This window comes from Canis lupus, chromosome 14 (assembly GCF_011100685.1).
Source record: "Canis lupus familiaris isolate Mischka breed German Shepherd chromosome 14, alternate assembly UU_Cfam_GSD_1.0, whole genome shotgun sequence".
NCBI classification, from domain to species: Eukaryota; Metazoa; Chordata; class Mammalia; order Carnivora; family Canidae; genus Canis; species Canis lupus.
In genome coordinates this window covers 16,676,105-16,695,796 of record NC_049235.1, presented here as the reverse complement: position 1 = coordinate 16,695,796, position 19,692 = coordinate 16,676,105, and the positions used below count along the sequence as shown (strand labels likewise).

The 19,692-nt window shown below is 34.7% G+C and overlaps 1 protein-coding gene across 11 annotated transcripts in view; it reads right to left on the bottom strand.

Annotated features, from left to right (window-relative positions):
* The window catches only part of CDK14 (cyclin dependent kinase 14), a 722,239-nt gene that overhangs the window by 283,200 nt on the left and 419,347 nt on the right, over positions 1-19,692 (bottom strand). For all 11 annotated transcript variants that reach the window (XR_005369364.1, XM_038556760.1, XM_038556759.1 and 8 more), the window contains one exon: positions 2,606-2,668. Coding sequence is in view for 10 of the 11 variants with exons in the window: in XM_038556760.1 (XP_038412688.1) it covers positions 2,606-2,668 (63 nt within the window). In the remaining variant the exon portion in view is untranslated. The remainder of the gene's footprint in view (positions 1-2,605; positions 2,669-19,692) is intronic.

Below are 19,692 nucleotides of genomic sequence, written 5' to 3'. Positions count from 1 at the left end.
CAATATATAAGAACAGGCAAAATAATTACAATTGGTCAAGAAATATGACAAGGAACTCAATGTTATTAGCAGTCAAGGAAATACTAACATGAAAGATATTCCAATTTTGCTCATCAGAATGACAAAAATTTTAATGACTGGTTAGTCAATGCTTACTAAAGTAGAGAAAAACAGTCCTCCTATAATTTATAACCTCGTGGGCAAATGTTCCAGTGAAATTCATTAAAACTGAAGTCATATCTCTCAATAAAGAAAATCCATTAACTGATCTACAAAAGAAGTACAAATGTAAAGGTTTTATACTATCATTTACTCTAGAATCATTTATAATAGCAACATTCTGGAAACAACACAAGATCTATGAATAACAAAGATAAACTCAAAATGGATGAAAGATCTAAATGTGAGACAAGATTCCATCAAAATCCTAGAGGAGAACACAGGCAACACCCTTTTGAACTCAACCACAGTAACTTCTTGCAAGATACATCCACGAAGGCAAAAGAAACAAAAGCAAAAATGAACTATTGGGACTTCATCAAGATAAGAAGCTTTTGCACAGCAAAGGACACAGTCAACAAAACTAAAAGACAACCTACAGAATGGGAGAAGATATTTGCAAATGACATATCAGATAAAGGGCTAGTATCCAAGATCTATAAAGAACTTCTTAAACTCAACACCAAAGAAACAAACAATCCAATCATGAAATGGGCAAAAGACATGAAGAGAAATCTCACAGAGGAAGACATAGACATGGCCAACATGCATATGAGAAAATGCTCTGCATCACTTGCCATCAGGGAAATACAAATCCAAACCACAATGAGATACCACCTCACACCAGTGAGAATGGGGAAAATTAACAAGACGGGAAACCACAAATGTTGGAGAGGATGCGGAGAAAAGGGAACCCTCTTACACTGTTGGTGGGAATGTGAAATGGTGCAGCCACTCTGGAAAACTGTGTGGAGGTTCCTCAAAGAGTTAAAAATAGACCTGCCCTATGACCCAGCAATTGCACTGTTGGGGATTTACCCCAAAGATACAGATGCAATGAAACGCCAGGACACCTGCACCCCGATGTTTCTAGCAGCAATGTCCACAATAGCCACTGTGGAAGGAGCCTCGGTGTCCATCGAAAGATGAATGGATAAAGAAGATGTGGTTTATGTATACAATGGAATATTACTCAGCCACTAGAAACGACAAATACCCACCATTTGCTTCAGTGTGGATGGAACTGGAGGGTATTATGCTGAGTGAAGTAAGTCAATCGGAGAAGGACAAACATTATATGGTCTCATTCATTTGGGGAATATAAATAATAGTGAAAGAGAATATAAGGGAAGGGAGAAGAAATGTGTGGGAAATATCAGAAAGGGAAACAGAACATAAAGACTCCTAACTCTGGGAAATGAACTAGGGGTGGTGGAAGGGGAGGAGGGCGGGGGGTGGGGGTGAATGGGTGACGGGCACTGAGGGGAGCACTTGACGGGATGAGCACCGGGTGTTATTCTGTATGTTGGTAAATTGAACACCAATAAAAAATAAATTTATTAAAAAAATAAATAAATAAAAATAAATAAATAAAAAGTAAATAAAAAGAAAGTTGAAAATTATGGTTCATAAATACTATAGATTCATATGCAGTGATTAGGAAACCTAAACTACATAGTCATACATTGATTTTAAAGGATATCCATGATATACTTTTAAATGCCATATAATAATATATATCATTTTTATAGAGCAAAATAAACACACACAAAATACTATATGTACATAAATGCTTTTACACGCAAAGGGAAAGGTAGTACAAGGAAAAGAAGGCCCCTCTTGCTCAGAGTGGTGTAGATAGATAATGGGAAGAAAGGGACAAAATTCTACTTTATGTAAATCCACAGTACTCAATTGATTCTCAGGATCACGAAATGTAGCCATTTGAATTATTAAATGTGAGCACATGATTAAACCTTTAGATATAACTTTGGCATCTTCTGACTCTCTCACATATGTTAACAAAGAGTCTCCTGTTTGAAGTGTGAAATTCTGAGACAATTTCCAAGATGGCTGCTCAGTCAAATATTAGAAAAATGTAGTCCTTTTGACACATAGTAATTCAATTTGTAGTAGAAGAAATGAAAGAGAGCAGTAGGAAACCATTTTTATCTGTTTGTACATACAAATGAAAAAATACATACTATAAACTCACCATAACACTGTTTTGGATCATAATATTGCATATTGAAACTCCCTGATACTTTAGCATGAAGTTCCAAAGTAAAGCTACCTGAGACTCTCTTCTCCTAAAAACTGTGTTTCAATATCATTTCCAGTGGATCTCATTTATTAGCAAATGTTTCTCTATGAAACTAAAATAGAATAAGATCTAAACAATAGTGTTGCAGTGAAAATACTTAATGTTTAAACATGGTTTCCAATCGCTAAACCAAGCAATCATGGTTCACTTCAATATCACTTCTCTTTATACAATAATTTTTTTTAAGTGATGGTAGAGAAATTAGACTTTGACTAAAAAAAAAAAAAAAAAAATTTACACATGAAGAATGCTAACCCTCAGCTGAAAAAGATCTTTTCCTACCTTCACATTATCTGGATGCAGCCCTCCAGGGTGCTTGTCCATGTACTGACATAAATCAGTGTGCTAAAAGAAAAAAAGGGAAAATGTATTAACATCCCTCTGGCTATAACATGATGAATCAATATTTTTCTACTTCAAAGTCACCATTGCCTTCTGAACAAAGCAAAATATAAGACAAGTGGGTATATTTTTTAGTGTATATAGCTGAATGCTTCTCCGCCCTCTCATTTTTAACCACAACTGAATCATTATCTTTATCTCTAGGCTCTGTTATATATTTAACATATCTGTGTATTAGAAGGAATTCATGTCCACAACTTACTAAGTGCCTAATTTCCTCCTCATTGAAAATATATTTTTAACACAAAAAAACCTAAACGATAAACGTAAGTACCATAACTTGAAAAAAACTATATCAAAACATACACATATATACACACTAAACCAATTAAACTTCCCATTATCTTGTACTTTTCAAGTGCAGATGCCAGTTATAATTATTCATTTTGTGTGAGATGAAAATACTACAAATATATCATTCTAGGAAAATTAATCAATGAATTTATTTAAATTTCTCCTAACTATATTCATTAAAAAATAATTTAATAATTATTCCAGACTCCTGAATGTATTTGGCAAAATACTTTATAAATTAATAGAAATACTTTGAAACTATAAATTAGGATGAATATATCCAGATATAACTGTTTTTTAGGTTTTTATTTAAATTCCAGTTAGTTAACAGACAATGTAATAATGTCAGGTATACAATTTAGTGATTCAACATTTATATAACACACCCAGTGTTTACCACAATATATAACTTTAAAGGAAGTTCTCTGAATCTATCTTACACTGTTATTCTTTTATTGTCTCAAACTCAATTTGCCCACAATTATATTTATTTTCTTCTTAATGCTTATTCTGTGCATATTATGAATTATATAGAAAATCAGGGTGGCCCGGGTGGCTCAGCGGTTTAGCGCCACCTTCAGCCCAGGGCATGATCCTGGAGACCTGGGATAGAGTTCCATGTCCGGCTCCCTGCATGAAGCCTGCCTGCTTCTCCTTCTGCCTATGTCTCTGCCTCTCTCTCTCTCCTCTCTGTGTATTCTCATGAAGAAGTAAAATCTTAAAAAAATAAAAAATAAAAATAAAAATAAATTTCACAAAACATGCAGAGTTGCTATTCCAATTTTTCTTCTCTTATTAGAGGATACTATAAGATTGATAACAAGCATTTTATGATTCAGGAAAAGCTGCTGAACATGAGTATTTATGGCCCATGATCAGGCTTCAATTATTAAAGAATTTAGAGTTTTATGAAATAGTCAAGAATCTTGCTATAGCCATGGTGACAATAGTTCAGACTCCTTTACTGAGTTCTTATTGCATGCCAGGTGGTATTGCTGAGGATACAGAACAAAATTTAGCATTCATTCATTCTTCATCATGTACTTGAGCCCTTATCATGTTCCAGTTACTACTCTAGTCGCTACGGACACAGAATCAAATGAACAGTTGCAAGCAGGGGAAAAAAAACCACAAAACACCAAAAAAACAGACATACCAGTAATTATAGTACACTATATTGTATATTATTTTAAGAACAGAACAGGGTAATGTTTGAGGGCATAGCCAGGGGAACTTATTGTAATGTAGAGACTTTGGAAAAGCCTCTGGAAGAAGTCAGACATGAGTAGAGAATGAAAGAAGTTAGCCAATGGAAAGGAAAGGGAAAGAAAACAGGACAGAAGAAATGCTCTTCGATAGTACATAAGAAAGTACTTTTCACCTACAACATGATAAACAAAAATGAGGTATTATTTAAGATACTGCCCATTATACAATAAAATTCACAGAGGAAGAACTGTAACTAATTTTTATATCACATACAACAAATAAAACAATAAAGAAAAATCCAATTATATCAGTAATTGTATATCCACGACATGTTACAATTCCTAATAAAAATGTAAAATCTCAGTTTATAAAAGAAGAAAATTCAATTCACACTGTTTCCAAGATACAAACTAAAAATGATAAACAACAAAAGGATGAAAATAAAAAATATATTTTATACTATATGTTATTTCTATTTTGTTATTTATACTGGTAATATCAATAAAAAAGAATCATAACATTAATATATATATTAGATATAATAGAATTCAAGAAAAGTGTATTAAACATTAATGTACTTAACAACATAGCATAACAATATATATCAAAAATTGGTAAAAATAAAAGAAGAAACTAATAATTTCACAAATCTTGAGGGATTAGTTTACTTATTTCAAAAGTCAACAAATGGAGTTGGCCAAAAAAAGGGAATGTTATAAAGGATATGAATCACACAATTAAATACCATGTTTACTTTTGCGTCCATTAAACTTGTGCTACACATTTTTTAAACGCAAATGGCATCCTCACAAAACTTGATAATGTATTAGACAGAGATAAAGCCTTAAAATTTGGAAAGCGAAAGTCACATTACATCCTCTCACTACAACTAGATAAAATCAAAATCAAAATGTAGTATATTTAATTCACTCTAAGATATACAATTCTTTTTATCTCCAACATTGGAATAACAGCATGAATTTGCTCTTTCCCAGGCAGTATCTGGAATGCAGTTGTTATTGCCTGTGTCTGAGCAAACTTTCTCTTTTTATTACTCTGATGGCATGGATCATCAGCATACAATGTAAGGACCATCTGAGAAAAAAAGATGGAAGAATGAGATGTAATTGTTATCTGGAAACCCATTTATTAAAAATTTCAGGTAAGATTTTATTAAAAGTGCCAGAATTAAAATCTGTAGGGCTCCTTCAGTGGGCATAAAGTAAAACTCTGAATGGTAAGAAAGCACTAAATCATAGTTTGAGTGCATTTTTTTTCTTTCTTACTACTATACCAAGTAATGTTTCTTCTAGTCAAAAAGGCCTTAAATTCAATAATAACAGGAATAAAATAATGAAGGGAGACAAGTAGTTAAAGGGCAAGAATGAGAAAAGGAGGAAGAAAGAAAATCTATTTTTGTGGAAAAAATTTTAAAAATAAAGAAAAACAAAAATGTTTAACTTATTTAAAAATGAATGATAGTTACATACAACATAAATCTTAAAGCAACAGAAAATAGAGCATTGCTGACAGGGTAATTTAGATCTTTCAATCATTCATTAATTTTAATAGAAGAATGACTAAAAAATAAATAAATAAAACAACCAATAAACTAAAGCTAGAGAATATCAAAAAACAAAGAGACTAAAAGAAAATAGATGGGATTAATGTGGTTCACAGTAGAAATTAATTAATCAGAAAACTGGAAAGCAACAGATTTGATCAATTAAACAGAATCCCGATTCTTTGAAAAGTAGTGTCATGTGACCAATGGCTCCATTTGTGGTGAGCACAGCATAATTATATAGAGAGATATTGAATCACTATGTTGTACACCTGAAACTAAGGTAACACTGTGTGTCACCTATACTCAAATTTAAAAAAAATTAAAGTCGGGCAGCCCAGGTGGCTCTGTGGTTTAGCGCCGTCTTCAGCCCAGGGCCTGATCCTGGAGACCCATGATCGAGTCCCACATCGGGCTCCCTGCATGGAGCCTGCTTCTCCTTCTGCCTGTGTCTCTGCCTCTGTGTGTCTCTCTCATGAATAAATAAATAAAATCTTTTAAAAAAAAAATTAAAGTCTAGGGGATCCCTGGGTGGCTCAGAGGTTTGGGCCTGCCTTTGGCCCAGGGCGCAATCCTGGAGTCCCGGGATCCAGTCCCGCGTCGGGCTCCTGGCATGGAGCCTGCTTCTCTCTCTGCCTGTGTGTCTGCCTCTTTCTCTTTCTCTCTCTCTCTTTCTCTCTGTCTATCATAAATAAATAAATAAATCTTAAAAAAAAAATAAAGTCTAATAGAACAAATAAACCTTAGAAAATTTGGTGGGGTGTATGTGTGTTTGTGTTCTGTTAAGATGCAGTGTTAAGTATAAGAAAAATGACACAACTAAGAATGTGAAGATTTAAAAATATACTATAAACATATAATACTATAAACTAAAGAGCATTACACACATCTTTAAACCAAGACATTGGATACTTCGATAAAAACTTATGTCTCTTAAAAAAACATAACTTATGGAATTGGATTCTACAAGAGATAAAAATTGAAGAGCTATACCTAAAAAAAGCACCCAAGTTCAGATAGGTTTAATAGAAAATCTTCCAAACCTTCAAGTAGCAGATAAAAATTACCCCAGAGGAAAAAAAAAACAAACATAAAATGCTTCCCACACCTTCAAGGTTGCAATGTGGAGCTAGGCAAAAACAGCAGAGAGGTAACAAGAGCTAAACCAACCTCTTTCTGACCAGAGACAGTAGATACTATAATTTAATATTGTATTAAAAGGCTAACATATCAGTACCAAGCAAGATTAAAGCTAGGAATGAAGAAATATAGTTCAACTTCTAAAATTAAAAGATTAAAGAAGTGGAATGGTGTTGGGTACAAAATCTTCCCAGTATTATATATTTGACTTATTTAGATTTATTAAATGTTAATTATATAACTAAGATATACTTAATGCTGATTTTGTATAAATATGTAAGACAAAGTCTCTGCTCTCATAGATCTTACAGTCTAAAGATTTTACAGAGTTGTGAACTATTATAATTTTTTCCAAAAAAGTATTCAAGCTTTTCATTTAAAATTTTTCAAAATTCCACATGAGCAAAATTGTATGGTATTTGTCTTTCTCTGACTGACTTTTTGATTAGCATAATACTCTCTAGCTCCATCTACATTGTTGCAAATAGCAAGATTTCATTCTTTTTTATGGCTGAGTAATATTATATTGAAAATTACACTACAACTTCTTTATTCATTCATCATGTCGATGGAATTTAAAAAACAAAACAAATGAACATAGGAGAAGTAAAAGAGAGCAAGGCAAACCATAAAACACTCTTAACTACACAGAAAACATACAGGGTTGCCAAAGGGAAGTGGGCAGGAGGATGAGTTAAATAGGTGATAGGGATTAAGGGGGGCACTTGTGATGAGCACTGGGTGTTGTGTGTTATTTAATGTTGAAATCACTAAATACTACACCTGAAATTAATATTACACTGTATGTTAATTAATTGGAACTTAAATAAAAATTTGAAAGAAAAAAACTTTCTTCTTTCATGAAGAAAGAAACCTATCAAGAGTGGGTTTAAACAGTCCTGATCCTCAAAGTACACATAATATCCTTCTAAGTACATGAACATAAGCATTATGAATTGCACAGAAGAGGCTTCTCCAAAATGAGATCTTGAGAAATTTAATAAAGAATTTTCTAAACTTCTAAATTTTAAAATTCATCGTTCCTTAGATGTATGGCATCAAAATGTGTGTTTGTGTGTGCCTATACATCACATGCATATACACATGGCTGTCTAGCTGTGTAACCTTGGGCAGATTACATAACTTCTGTATATCAGGATCTTCATGCGTGTACTGAGAATAATCCTCAGACATCTACCTCAAAGGGTATTTATAAAAATTAATGAGTAATATCATAATAGTTTCAGAACACTACCCAGAACATGGTAGATGCTATAGATGATGATGATGATAATGATGATGATGATGATGTTGTTGACAGTGATGTTGATGATGACGATTTTCTGTGGTGTGTTTAGAGTAGTGGGATATTTGGGAGGATTACAATTAAAAATGTAATGATAAACACACTAAAAAACTGGACCTTGGGCAACCCAGGTGGCTCAGCGGTTTAGTGCCAACTTCAGCACAGGGCATGATCCTGGAAACCCGGGATCGAGCCCCACATCGGGCTCCCTGTATAGAGCCTGCTTCTCCCTCTGCCTGTGTCTCTGCTTCTTTTTCTCTCTGTGTCTCTCATGAATTAAAAAAAAAAAAAAAAAAAGAAACCTGGAACTCCTGGGGGTACTTTCATCCTCACATAGTATTCTTCCTGTCTGCATAACCAGACATTCTCATTGCACTTTGTATACAACTAGTGAGACTACATTTAGGAAATACACAGTCAACCTCTCATTTGGAAAAAGAGAAAAGAGATAGTACAAGGTCCCACTTTGTACCCTGGAAAACTTCCGTTCTACCTGCATTAAAAATGGTTTCTTCTCTCTCTCTCTCTCTCTTTAATATAGAGTATCATGCCTGGATCTACATTAGATGTGCCTAAATTACAAATTTCATTACATCTCTTCTTTCTTACTTCTTTCCTTAGGTCAACTCATTGGATTATATGATCTTTATGATTTGCATTGGCTCAGAAATACAGTACTAAACTTAATAATAATGCTAGAAGATACTTCTTTGTCATTCCATTTTTAAAAGTCATCCTGGGTTTAAACAGAAGGCCTCTATGGCATATGACCAACAGATCAGTATCCCTTGATAAGACACAGATAATCTCAGATCCATCTGGCTTAATTTCTGGCTATTTCTTATTTTGATATGAAAAGGAGCAGGTCACTAGACTAGACACCTGGTGGCTGCAGATCAAACACAATTCCTCTTCACCCTCCCAGCTCTGTCTTGGCTCTTGGCTAACATCTCTTGCTTTCACTACATTATACTTCACCTCATGTTCCTAAACCATCATCGCTGCTGTTCCTCAGGGTAATGCCTTTAGAAGCACTTGTGTCTGACAGGTTTATACCTGAATGCCTAAGAACACCTCATCAATCTTCCATGTAGTGGATGGTTTTAAATGAAGCTATCAAGTATGGCTAGACTTAAAGACCAAGAAAGAGAGTGGGAGCAGAAAGGGGTTTTAAAGGCTCAATCCCCACACTAGCATATATATCTTTCAAAATGAGTTTCCTCCTTCCTCTCTGTCGATTACCCATCAGGTAGCATTTATTTGGCTATTTAACATAGGTATTTCTAGGAGAAGGAATTTGTGGAACAAATCTGAACTCCTAATATCCTGAACATAAATGCTCTCTGTAAAGGAATTTGCCACATTTATAATTTGGGTTTCCCCATACTGATTTGATTACTTTGTGGGTTGGATCACTTTGGAAAGCAGGAGAGAAATCTCCCTTTATAAAAAGGCAGGATATAGAAAGACCACAGAAAATTGGAAAGACTTTTTATGCTTTCACACAGTACAGTTTCTGTTAATTTCAATTATACGCAGACCTGAGAACTGCATGATTAATATCTGTGAGACTTCCAGGAGAACAGATGAAAGAAAACTAAAAAGACAAATTATGGATATAATATCCATTTCAAAACAGGCCTTAGTGGAGAACAGACCTTTAAAGAAGGCAGGAAAAGAGAGGCCAGCCAGAGGAAAAGACAAGAAACAAGCTAGACTACAACACTCAGCTCTTCACAGCTTCCACTGCCAGCTCCTTACTGTTTGAAACTGACTTGGGGTCAGGAGAAAGCAGCAGTATCCCTCCACTGAAGGCCACTGGTAAAAAGGCCCTCTGGAGACCACAAACTCAGAGAACTTCATGGAAATGAAATTTTGCCGATATTCCAGGCCAGAGAGAAGTGTATGCCCATTGTCAAGGAGGCTTCACCATTCGGTAGGTGCTTCTGTTTCTTTTTTTAATCAACATATTATCCATGAAGTGAGGTTTTCTGATTGTGGACTTTCAAATGATCAAACCTCCTCTTCAGGAAACATCAAGTTTTTCGGAGGAATTATGCTTTTGCTGTTCTCATCAAGCAGGGATCCAAATAAAGCCCCTTCCCAAAGATAGGCATTTGTTTCCATTGTCCTATACTGTTAAGCCTGGTGCCCGCTATATTTGGCAGTTAATTTTGGTGTTCTTCAGAAGCACTGCCAAAATATGACATTGAAAATAGCACAGCACTATTTTTAGCATGTAGGCTAAAAATAAGGAAGTCTTTCCATGGGGATAACCAACAGAAATCCTCATTCTGAAGTTATGTTCAGCTTAGCCTCCACAGCCTTTGCTTCTGTTTCACTTACTTTTCCATTTTGACAATGAGAGGAGAAGTCACTATATTCAAGCCTGGTATAATTTTTATATCATTACAAAACACACAAGAGCAAGAATATGGAAAGATTCTATAAGATAATAAGACTAATTCTGAATTTCCTTATTCTTAAGGGATAGGCTTACTTTATGTTTAAACACCAAGGCTGTTATAGTTTCATTTTGAAATTCATGAAAACTTGATTTTACAACATAAAATAAGTGGGAACATGATTAAAAAAAGATGGGATATGTTAACAACTAGTTCATAAACATGTGCCAATTGGAAGCCTAAAAATATAGAGCCCCCCTGCCTTTCCCTGACTGACTGTTGATTATTTATGAAGCTCCCTAGTCCTTATCCCTGTTTGATTCTAGACACTCCTTTCTCTCCCAAGTAAGTGACTCATTATAAAGAACCTTTAAATAATACTAGTAAGAGATCATGTGAAAACGATTGCAAGCTTCAAAGAACAAGAGCAATTATTTCCCCTCTTTGGTGATGGTGCAGGTGGTCCTCAAATTAATGGCCACAATGGTGGCAGTTAGTGTGACCAAAGCAGCAACTGTGGCAGATGTTTACTTGTGAGGCTTCCTCTATTACTGGCTAATGTCACCTTCATTACCATTGTCCCAGGTCTGGAAAAAACCACAGGCATTCTAACTAAAACCATACTTGAAGGGTAGCTGTGAACTTTGGTGGAACTCACGATCATTTTAGTTTTTAATCTATTTCACCTACAGCTCATTAAAGTCCTGTAATTCACTGGAGAATAGTTGCTGCTAGAGGCAATTGAAGAAAACTTATAGAAGTTGAGCCCTCCTTTCTTCTACAGCAATCAATGCCATTCTCCTCTAGCTATAATCTCTGTTTTAATCAGCCTACATTGCTGTAAGAATTAATACATCAAATTACCGAGCAGTTAGTTTCAAACTGCTCTGATATAAAGTCCACAGGTTTAAATTGACTTTGAAATGGCATTTTTTCCATTAAGCTTTATAGTCCTCATCTATTTCATTCCCAAATCATAATTAATGAAATTTTAATGTTGTTAGTTACAATATGTGAGCATCATTCATTAGTGAGAAGAAAAATAAAAAGAAGCATTAATCAACTTTACCTTTAAAACAAAATCACAGCCATTTAAGATGCTTTACAGAGGAAGTCTGTACCCACTACATACCAAAGGGGCCCATTTTTTAAACAGTGGTTATAAAATAAAACTGTCAGTATTCTGTCAAATGTTATTTGGTCTTTATGCTAATACACTGGAATCCCTTATCGTTAATGACAAAAACAAGACATTCATGAACAAGTACAAAAGTGCTATCTCTTTCCTCTGAAGTAGAAATTCTAATTACTACTAGATTATTGTGCCTCAAACTGCATCATGGGACATGGTATGACAATAGCAGTAATATGGTCTTTCAATCTATCCTATCATCACTTAAAGATAAATTCCCAAGTGGAATACTCTCAAACATTCAGCTGTTCCTGCACAGGATTATTTTCCATATTACAAAGTCTATTTCTGGGTTATTTTATTTTTACCTGGTTTTAGCCACTTAGGAAATGTTTGAAATTCTACCCAGTAAACCACACATATTCCCTGTGGAGGGCAGGATGGCTGACACACAGCCACATCCCTGTGGTTGGTACTACACAAAAATCCTCCCACAGCTATCCCAGTGCTGTGGCTCATTCCTAATTAAATTAGCCATTTTTGAAATCATTTAATGTGTCCTCCTTCTCCTTTTTGGTCATAATAAACCTATATGTGACTTAGCTATCCTATAATTCTGCCTAATTGGTTTCAGCTGTCATTTCAGAATCCAAAATGCACGGGCAGCCTGGGGCTGGTGACTGGAACAGGAAGCATTTCCAACCACACACCCATCATGTAAAACCAGGAACTTGAAAGATCTTTTCCATTAAAACAAAAAACTTACTATTTGGCTTCTGGCAATGACAGTATGGGTAGACAGATTATACAGCTCTACCCAGGCAGTAAGACTGTTGTGAGCCATTCTTCTCTGATCAAAAGAATGTAGATGTTCATGCTCTAACGGTTCATGTCTGAAGTAGTTTCAATATTGTATGGGCTTATCCATATATGAAACATGTATCTGTATCCATATCTACATCTCTAGAACTTATTTAGTTTATAAAACTTCTAGGAGGTACACATTATTTCCTCTTTAAAAATAAATAAATTCAAAGTATGAATTTGGAAAGTCTCAAGAGAATTGAGGGGATCTTCCCAAAGTAGAACATTGTAGTTCTACAAAAATATATGTTACTCCTGCATCAGAAGAATGTGTAAAATGTTTTCTCTTGAAACAGTGAAGGAAAGAGCTACCCAGTATGGTTTATATGCCCTCTGGGAAACCATTCACAAGCCTAAACCAATAATAAATTTTAATGGAGTCAAATAGCCACTTTAAAAAGATGTTCCTATTATTTTGAAGCCAGTTTGACGTTTTAAAAGGAAAACTAAAAAGCCAGTGGGTACAAAGAATGGAATGCTCTGATCATCCAACATCCTCAAAAATTTGGGGAAAGAAAAAAAGGTTAACAAAGTGGGCCACATAAAATTTTCTGGAGTCCAAGGAGGAGATCAAAGAGAAAAGAAAATGACTGAAAGAGTTTTTGGGAATATCTTAACTCTGAAAACACCTTCTGTAGTTGCCCTGCTAGAAATAGGGGAGATCCTGAAATTATACGAAAAAAGTGACACGAGGGGGAAAAGTTATAAACAGAGAACTAAAATGGAAGAGAGAAAAGAACAAGGACAGTAAAGAGGTGAGGGAAGGGAAGGTAAAAGAATCAAAGGTGTCAGTCTGGGATCAGTTTCACTAACTGTGAAGCACAACAGAGGAGGTTTCGTTTTATAATACTGGTTCTCAGGGGTAAGAGCAACACCCACCTATGGACTGATTATACCAGATGTGTGGTTCAGAAAACGTTATAAGTTACACTACAATGAGCTTCAGGTACACGGTTTTCTGATTTTAAAAACTGTAACTCTGAAACACATAATTCAATGAAGATAGTAAGCAATTATAATTTGTTAAATTCTCACTTTTTTTTAAGCAAAGTGAATGAAAATCAAAATACATTTTCAAAATCTTAGAATGGAAGTATTGTAAAATGCATAAAAATGAATAAAAACTATTCACTATGTAGGACCTCAGTGATAAGTCTGAGGGAAATAAGAATGACAGTCACATAAATGTAATACTCTTCCTCTTCTTACCTATAATGAAATATTTATAACCTGTTCGTATCACTTAATCCAGCAGTAAAAATATTAGAAGGTTTTCTCCCCCAAGGAAATACAAAGGGATATATTAGAAGTAATATTACTAAGAATTTATAATACAAAATACTTTGGAGTTGTTAAATGCAGTTATAAATATCTGATTATTTATGGGGCAAGGGTTGTGGGCTATAGAAAAGGGACATATAAAAGGGACGCGTAAAAAACCTCTGAATTAGAGGAACAGTCTTAAAAATAAATTTATATTACAAAGGTAGAGCTCATTTAAATCCTCCTGGTTAGGGACACCTGAGTGGCTCAGCGGTTTAGCGCCTGCCTTCGGCCCACGGCGTGATCCTGGAGTCCCAGGATCGAGTCCCACATCAGGCTCCTGTGTGGAGCCTACTTCTCCCTCTGCCTATGTCTCTGCCTCTCTCTCTCTCTCTCCCTCCCTCTCTCTCTCATTAATAAATAAAATCTTAAAAAAAAATAAAAAAATAAATCCTCCTGGTTGGTGGAAATACACAGAGAATAAAAGGACAAAGCTTTCAGAAAAAGTCCTGGCAAACAGTGAAATGTCTGTTATACATGATGAAAAAGGCCATTTATATCACTATTCTTGTGACACACCTGAGGCATAAGCACAGCTGTAAGCTTATGTAGTTACTAAGCACAAATGTAATTATTTCAGTATAGTACATAAAGGGGCAAAGTAATTTGGATCTCTCAAACTCAAGTGAGTACAAGGTTCACACCAACATTATTTTTTTCAATGCAAGTTTTTACCTGCAGATTATGGTGTTATGAAATGAAAGAAACTGAAGAGTAGTAAAACATGTTGTTAAAACTCCAGAAAACTGTCAAAGTTTTGTTTCAAGTAGTTCTTTTAATAACAAAGAATAAGAAGGCCTCAGATCACAGGGGTGGGGGTGGGGGGATAGGAATCCCAAATTCATGAATTCTTATATTGTGACCACTTCCAAAGTTAAAGTAGAGTAGAAATTCTAAAATATCTCTTTTTCAGGATCTACAGCCAAAAGTCAAATTGCTGATTTACCTGTCATAAAAATTTAACCCTGTTAATTTTTTTTCATGTTTTTGTTACTGACTTTGCTCAATTCATGGACAAAATAAAAAAAAAAATGTGCTTAATTCCTTACTATGCATAGTATGAAATTAAAGATATTCTTAAAAAGAACTTTTACCTTTTTTTTTCTCAATCATTAGACACTTGCAAACTTTGCAAGTTAAAGATAATAACTTTCCCAGGAGCTTGACATCTTTGGCAGATATAGTTGATGTTTTGAATACGAATCTTGAACTTCAAGAATCAACGACCGACATTATTGCTCTTCATGATATGTTTTAAGCTTCTATGCCAAAATCTAGTTATGTATTCCATGAATCAGAGCTAAAAATACCTTTTCATTCTCTTGACTTAGTGCAATTTGCCATAAAATGGTTACTGGAAAAAATTTCAAGAAAAAGAATAAAATCTCACCAACTCTGTTTAGGATGAATTCAGGTAGTATTTTCCTGATGTTGTGTTTGAAAATACCATTTGAAAGACAGTCTCATAAATGTAAAACAAGATAATGGTGCCCGAATTTGAAACAGTTGCAAAAAAAATTTTCAGAAAATCATACTAGAAAAATCTTGGACAAAATATCTAAATATTTACTTCCAAATAAATCCATAGGCCTGGCATGTAATTATCATACTTAATATATGAAGCTGGTTGTAATCATTTTTATCAAGAAAAATATAGCAGAAACAATACATGACATGGAAGGTAACCATATTTGTCCTTGATTCTTGAATCTATGATACAAAAGCTTGTGGTAAGCAAGCTGATTTAATGCTCTCACTGATAAAACATGTGGTTTTTTTAACTGTTAAAAAAACAGAACCAAGTGTTTAATAAAATCTTTTAAAATCATTTAAATTTGTCTTATTAAGAATTCTACATTTATCTAAGGTTTAAAATGATATCAAAGAAAAGCATGAGATTTTTATATCAAGACAAAGGGCATGTGAATTTCAAAATGTGGATACAAACAGATACATAGCCACATTTCTTGATTTCAAAACAATGGTAGCACTAACTTCTGTGAGTTTTTTAAAAATTTAAAAAATAGCATATATAGTATATGAGCATAGTATACACATAAACAAACACACATACACATACACACACAACATGCATCTGAGCATGACTCATAAAATATGTCCTGAAATACAACATATGGTAGTATCCACTTTCTCTGGGGTTGATACTTAGTAACTTAGGGTATATCAGTCAGGACAGGGCAGGTTATATATGCTCTGATAACAAATAACTCTTTCTTACAATTTACTGGCCAAAGACATCAACATCACCAGACCTAAGTTCAAAATGGAAAGGAGGCAAGATCTTTCTATAGGAATTGGGATCTGAATATTAGAGAAGAATACAGTATTCTACATTAGGCAAATAATACTCACATTTTCCCACTGATAACATAATAGGACTATTAAATACATAGATGAATATACATTTGCAATGACTTTTTAAAATTTTAACTCCAGTATGATTAACATGCAGTGTTATGTTAGGTTCCATGTATACAATACAGTGATTCAACACTTCCATACAACACACAGTGCTTATCAATGCACTGACTTATAAAAAAACTTGCAGTCAAGGATTTAGTAACTTCAAAGGCATGCTACAATTTCATGAACTCATTCAACTATCTCTCATCTAAAGTTATTTTTTCTAGAAGTTTCTGCCATACTGTGTATTTTTTGCCCCCTCTGAACTCTGAACATCTTATGATTTTCTGGTATGATATCTGATATACTTGGATATTTAAGTCTGAACCCCATATTTCTGTAACCCCCTAAAAGAGAATAAATCCCTGTTAAATTATAGGGTTAAATCATATGTTTAAATTAATCTTTATGACTCTGTCTTGGGTTCTCCCAATGGAGTTTGGGAGTACAACATACTTACTATGTAAAAGAAATAAAATGTGTTTATTAGGTGGAAGGAAGGATAAGCAAACAGGATTAGACAAAGGAAATGTAGGTGTGATGCAGGTCAATAAAGCCTTGGTCAACCTGGCACCAGAGCTGCCCTGCATTGAGCAGAAATGACCAGATCCAGGATGCCTGGAAGAAGGCATGGCCTCTTTAGATCCTGGAGCTGCTGAGAGGGGGAACCATTCAGGTGACTATTTCCTGTAGCTAGGAAGCAAGTCCTCCTTTAAAGGAGGATATAGACCCCATGTCTCTGAGTCCGTCACATTCTGTGTGTTTTAATGAAAATCTTAAACTCTACATTTGTTACACACACACATACACACACACAAAATCATGTCTGATGCATCTACTCTATAGAAATAATATTAATTTGGCAAAGATTTATAGAATTCCCACTGTAATTTTACTACAAGATATACCAAAAGAGCAACCAGCACCTGCCCTCAGAGAGACTAGATGCCCATTCATCTTACCAGATGTCTTGATGACAAATAAGAATGATTATGTTGTTCTTTTCACCCATTCCAAGATATAACTCATTTCATGGTATTTTTACTCAGGTGAAATCTGATTATATAAAAAAAAATCCTTAGTCCTTTCTTTTCTTCTAATAAATATTCTGTTACTAATCATCTTTCACCATGCCTCTTTTCCACAGCATTATTGACTTCTATTTTATTGTTAGAATTAGTATCTTTCCTTAACATACCTTCTAAATTCTAGCTAAAGACTACTCAACATTTTATTGTTCTTTGATGCTTTTAATTTCTTTATCCAAGTAAAAAGGGTAGAGAATTAGAAGGAGGAATAGAGAGAACCAACTCAATCTTCAAAATATCCCTAATTGCTAAAGTGAAGCTAACAGCTGAGATCCAAAGCTTTAAAACAAAGAGCATTTAATCAAGAGAAAAGGAAAAATCCAGAAGATGGAAAATTCTTATTTAGCAAATAGCTGCCATAACAAACTAATTTCTCAGTTTCTGAATGACCATCTTTTGGGGATTTCTAACTAGACTTGTACCTGCCAGTAGGAAAAAAAAAAAAAAGGAAATTACTCCCTTGAAGTTGGATGTTAACTGAGAACATTCATTTTCTAAAAAGGAGGTCTCTATGCAAAGCAACCAAAACCACAATGAACCCAGCTAAACAAGCAATCTATACCTTCTTAATACTTTTTTTAAGGGGGGAGGGACAGAAGGGGGGAGAGAGAGAGAATCTCAAGTAGGTTCCACAACCAGCACACAGCCCAACATGGGACTGGATCTGAGAACCCCTCAGGGTTCATGCGCTGAGCCAAAATGAAGAGTCAGACGTTTAATGGACTAAGCAACCCCCTGAGCCTCATATGTTCTTAATAATTAATTTAAAAACCAGAACCCTTCACCATTGCTTATTTTTCTATACATATACTTACTTTGTAAAAATATTCTTATTGCCTTTAAAATAGTATCAAATATATGTTTATACTTATACAGTATATCGACATCCACAATCATAACAAATTATAACAAAAAAAATGAACAAAATAACAATTAACCAACCAGTTAACAAGCAAAAATATTTTCCATCAAGACAGGACATCCTACAAAAGGCACACTCGCACTTTAGACACTGCTCTTGTTCCTAAAATTTTACTTATGGAACAATAATCTAATAAGAGTTAATATAAATATCTTCACTCCCACTAGCCTCATCACATTTGATGAACTCTGACAATTGATAAATAGCAAAGATTTATATGCCTTCAACCATCAATGTGAAAAAAATGATCTAATTACACAGTGGTTTATACAATGAGAAGCTCAAGCATTTGTTCATATTTAAACTTATTAAGAATTGATGAGATTCCAAGGTAAAGATGGAAAACTAAACATATACACCTACTTTGCATCCTCTTGAAACCCACGCCAAATTTTAGAAGCTCCAAAACAGATGGTAGCATATTTAGCATAACAAAACACAAAAAATAGATTATTTATTAACCTGGCAGAGGGGAAAGCCTAGATGTAGCCCTATTTGTAAACAGAACAACCAAACAGCTCAGGGGTTGGTGGCACCAGGACATGGGAATGAATAGGTCTATATGCAGAGGTCTAAAATGTGAGAGATTGGTTGGTTGAAAGTCTTTTCAGTAGTTATTTAATCTTTAGATCTCTTTCCCACTCTGCTTACATATATAACTGCCTCTCTCAAACCTAAAGAGGTTAAAACAGAGTGTCTGAACTGGAAAACTCAACTAGACAGGAACAGGGATACCATCCTGAAACCGGTTAATTACATGGGGTCCTAAACCCCATTCTGCTTCCAGAACAGTGGCAGCTAGACCTCTCTCCTCCAGGCAGGAGTTCAGAAGAATCTTCACTAGGAATCTTTTAGCAATGCAGGAAAAGATGGATACTAGGGTCAAGGATTTCTCAGCAAAATGGCTTCATCAGTTCCTACAGTGAAATGAATGGTAAACCAGCTACCCACTTGAAGTTCTCAACTTAAACATTGTTACTCTACCATATTTCAGTGTGACCAGACAACCAAGAACCACCAGCTATCAAACCAAAGCCTCTAATATTTACACCAGAGACTAGAACAAACTAAAAGAAAAATAGTAATTGTTTGGTAGAAACAGAGAAAATACTGTGAAGAAAACTTCAAAAAGACTAGTATTAGGGACACCTAGGTGGCTCAGTGGTTAAGCACCTGCCTTCAGTCCGGGGCGTGATCCTGGAGTCCCAGAATCGAACCCCACATCGGGCACCCTGCATGGAGTCTGCTTCTCTCTCTGCCTATGTCTCTGCCTCTCTCTCTCTCTCTGTGTCTCTC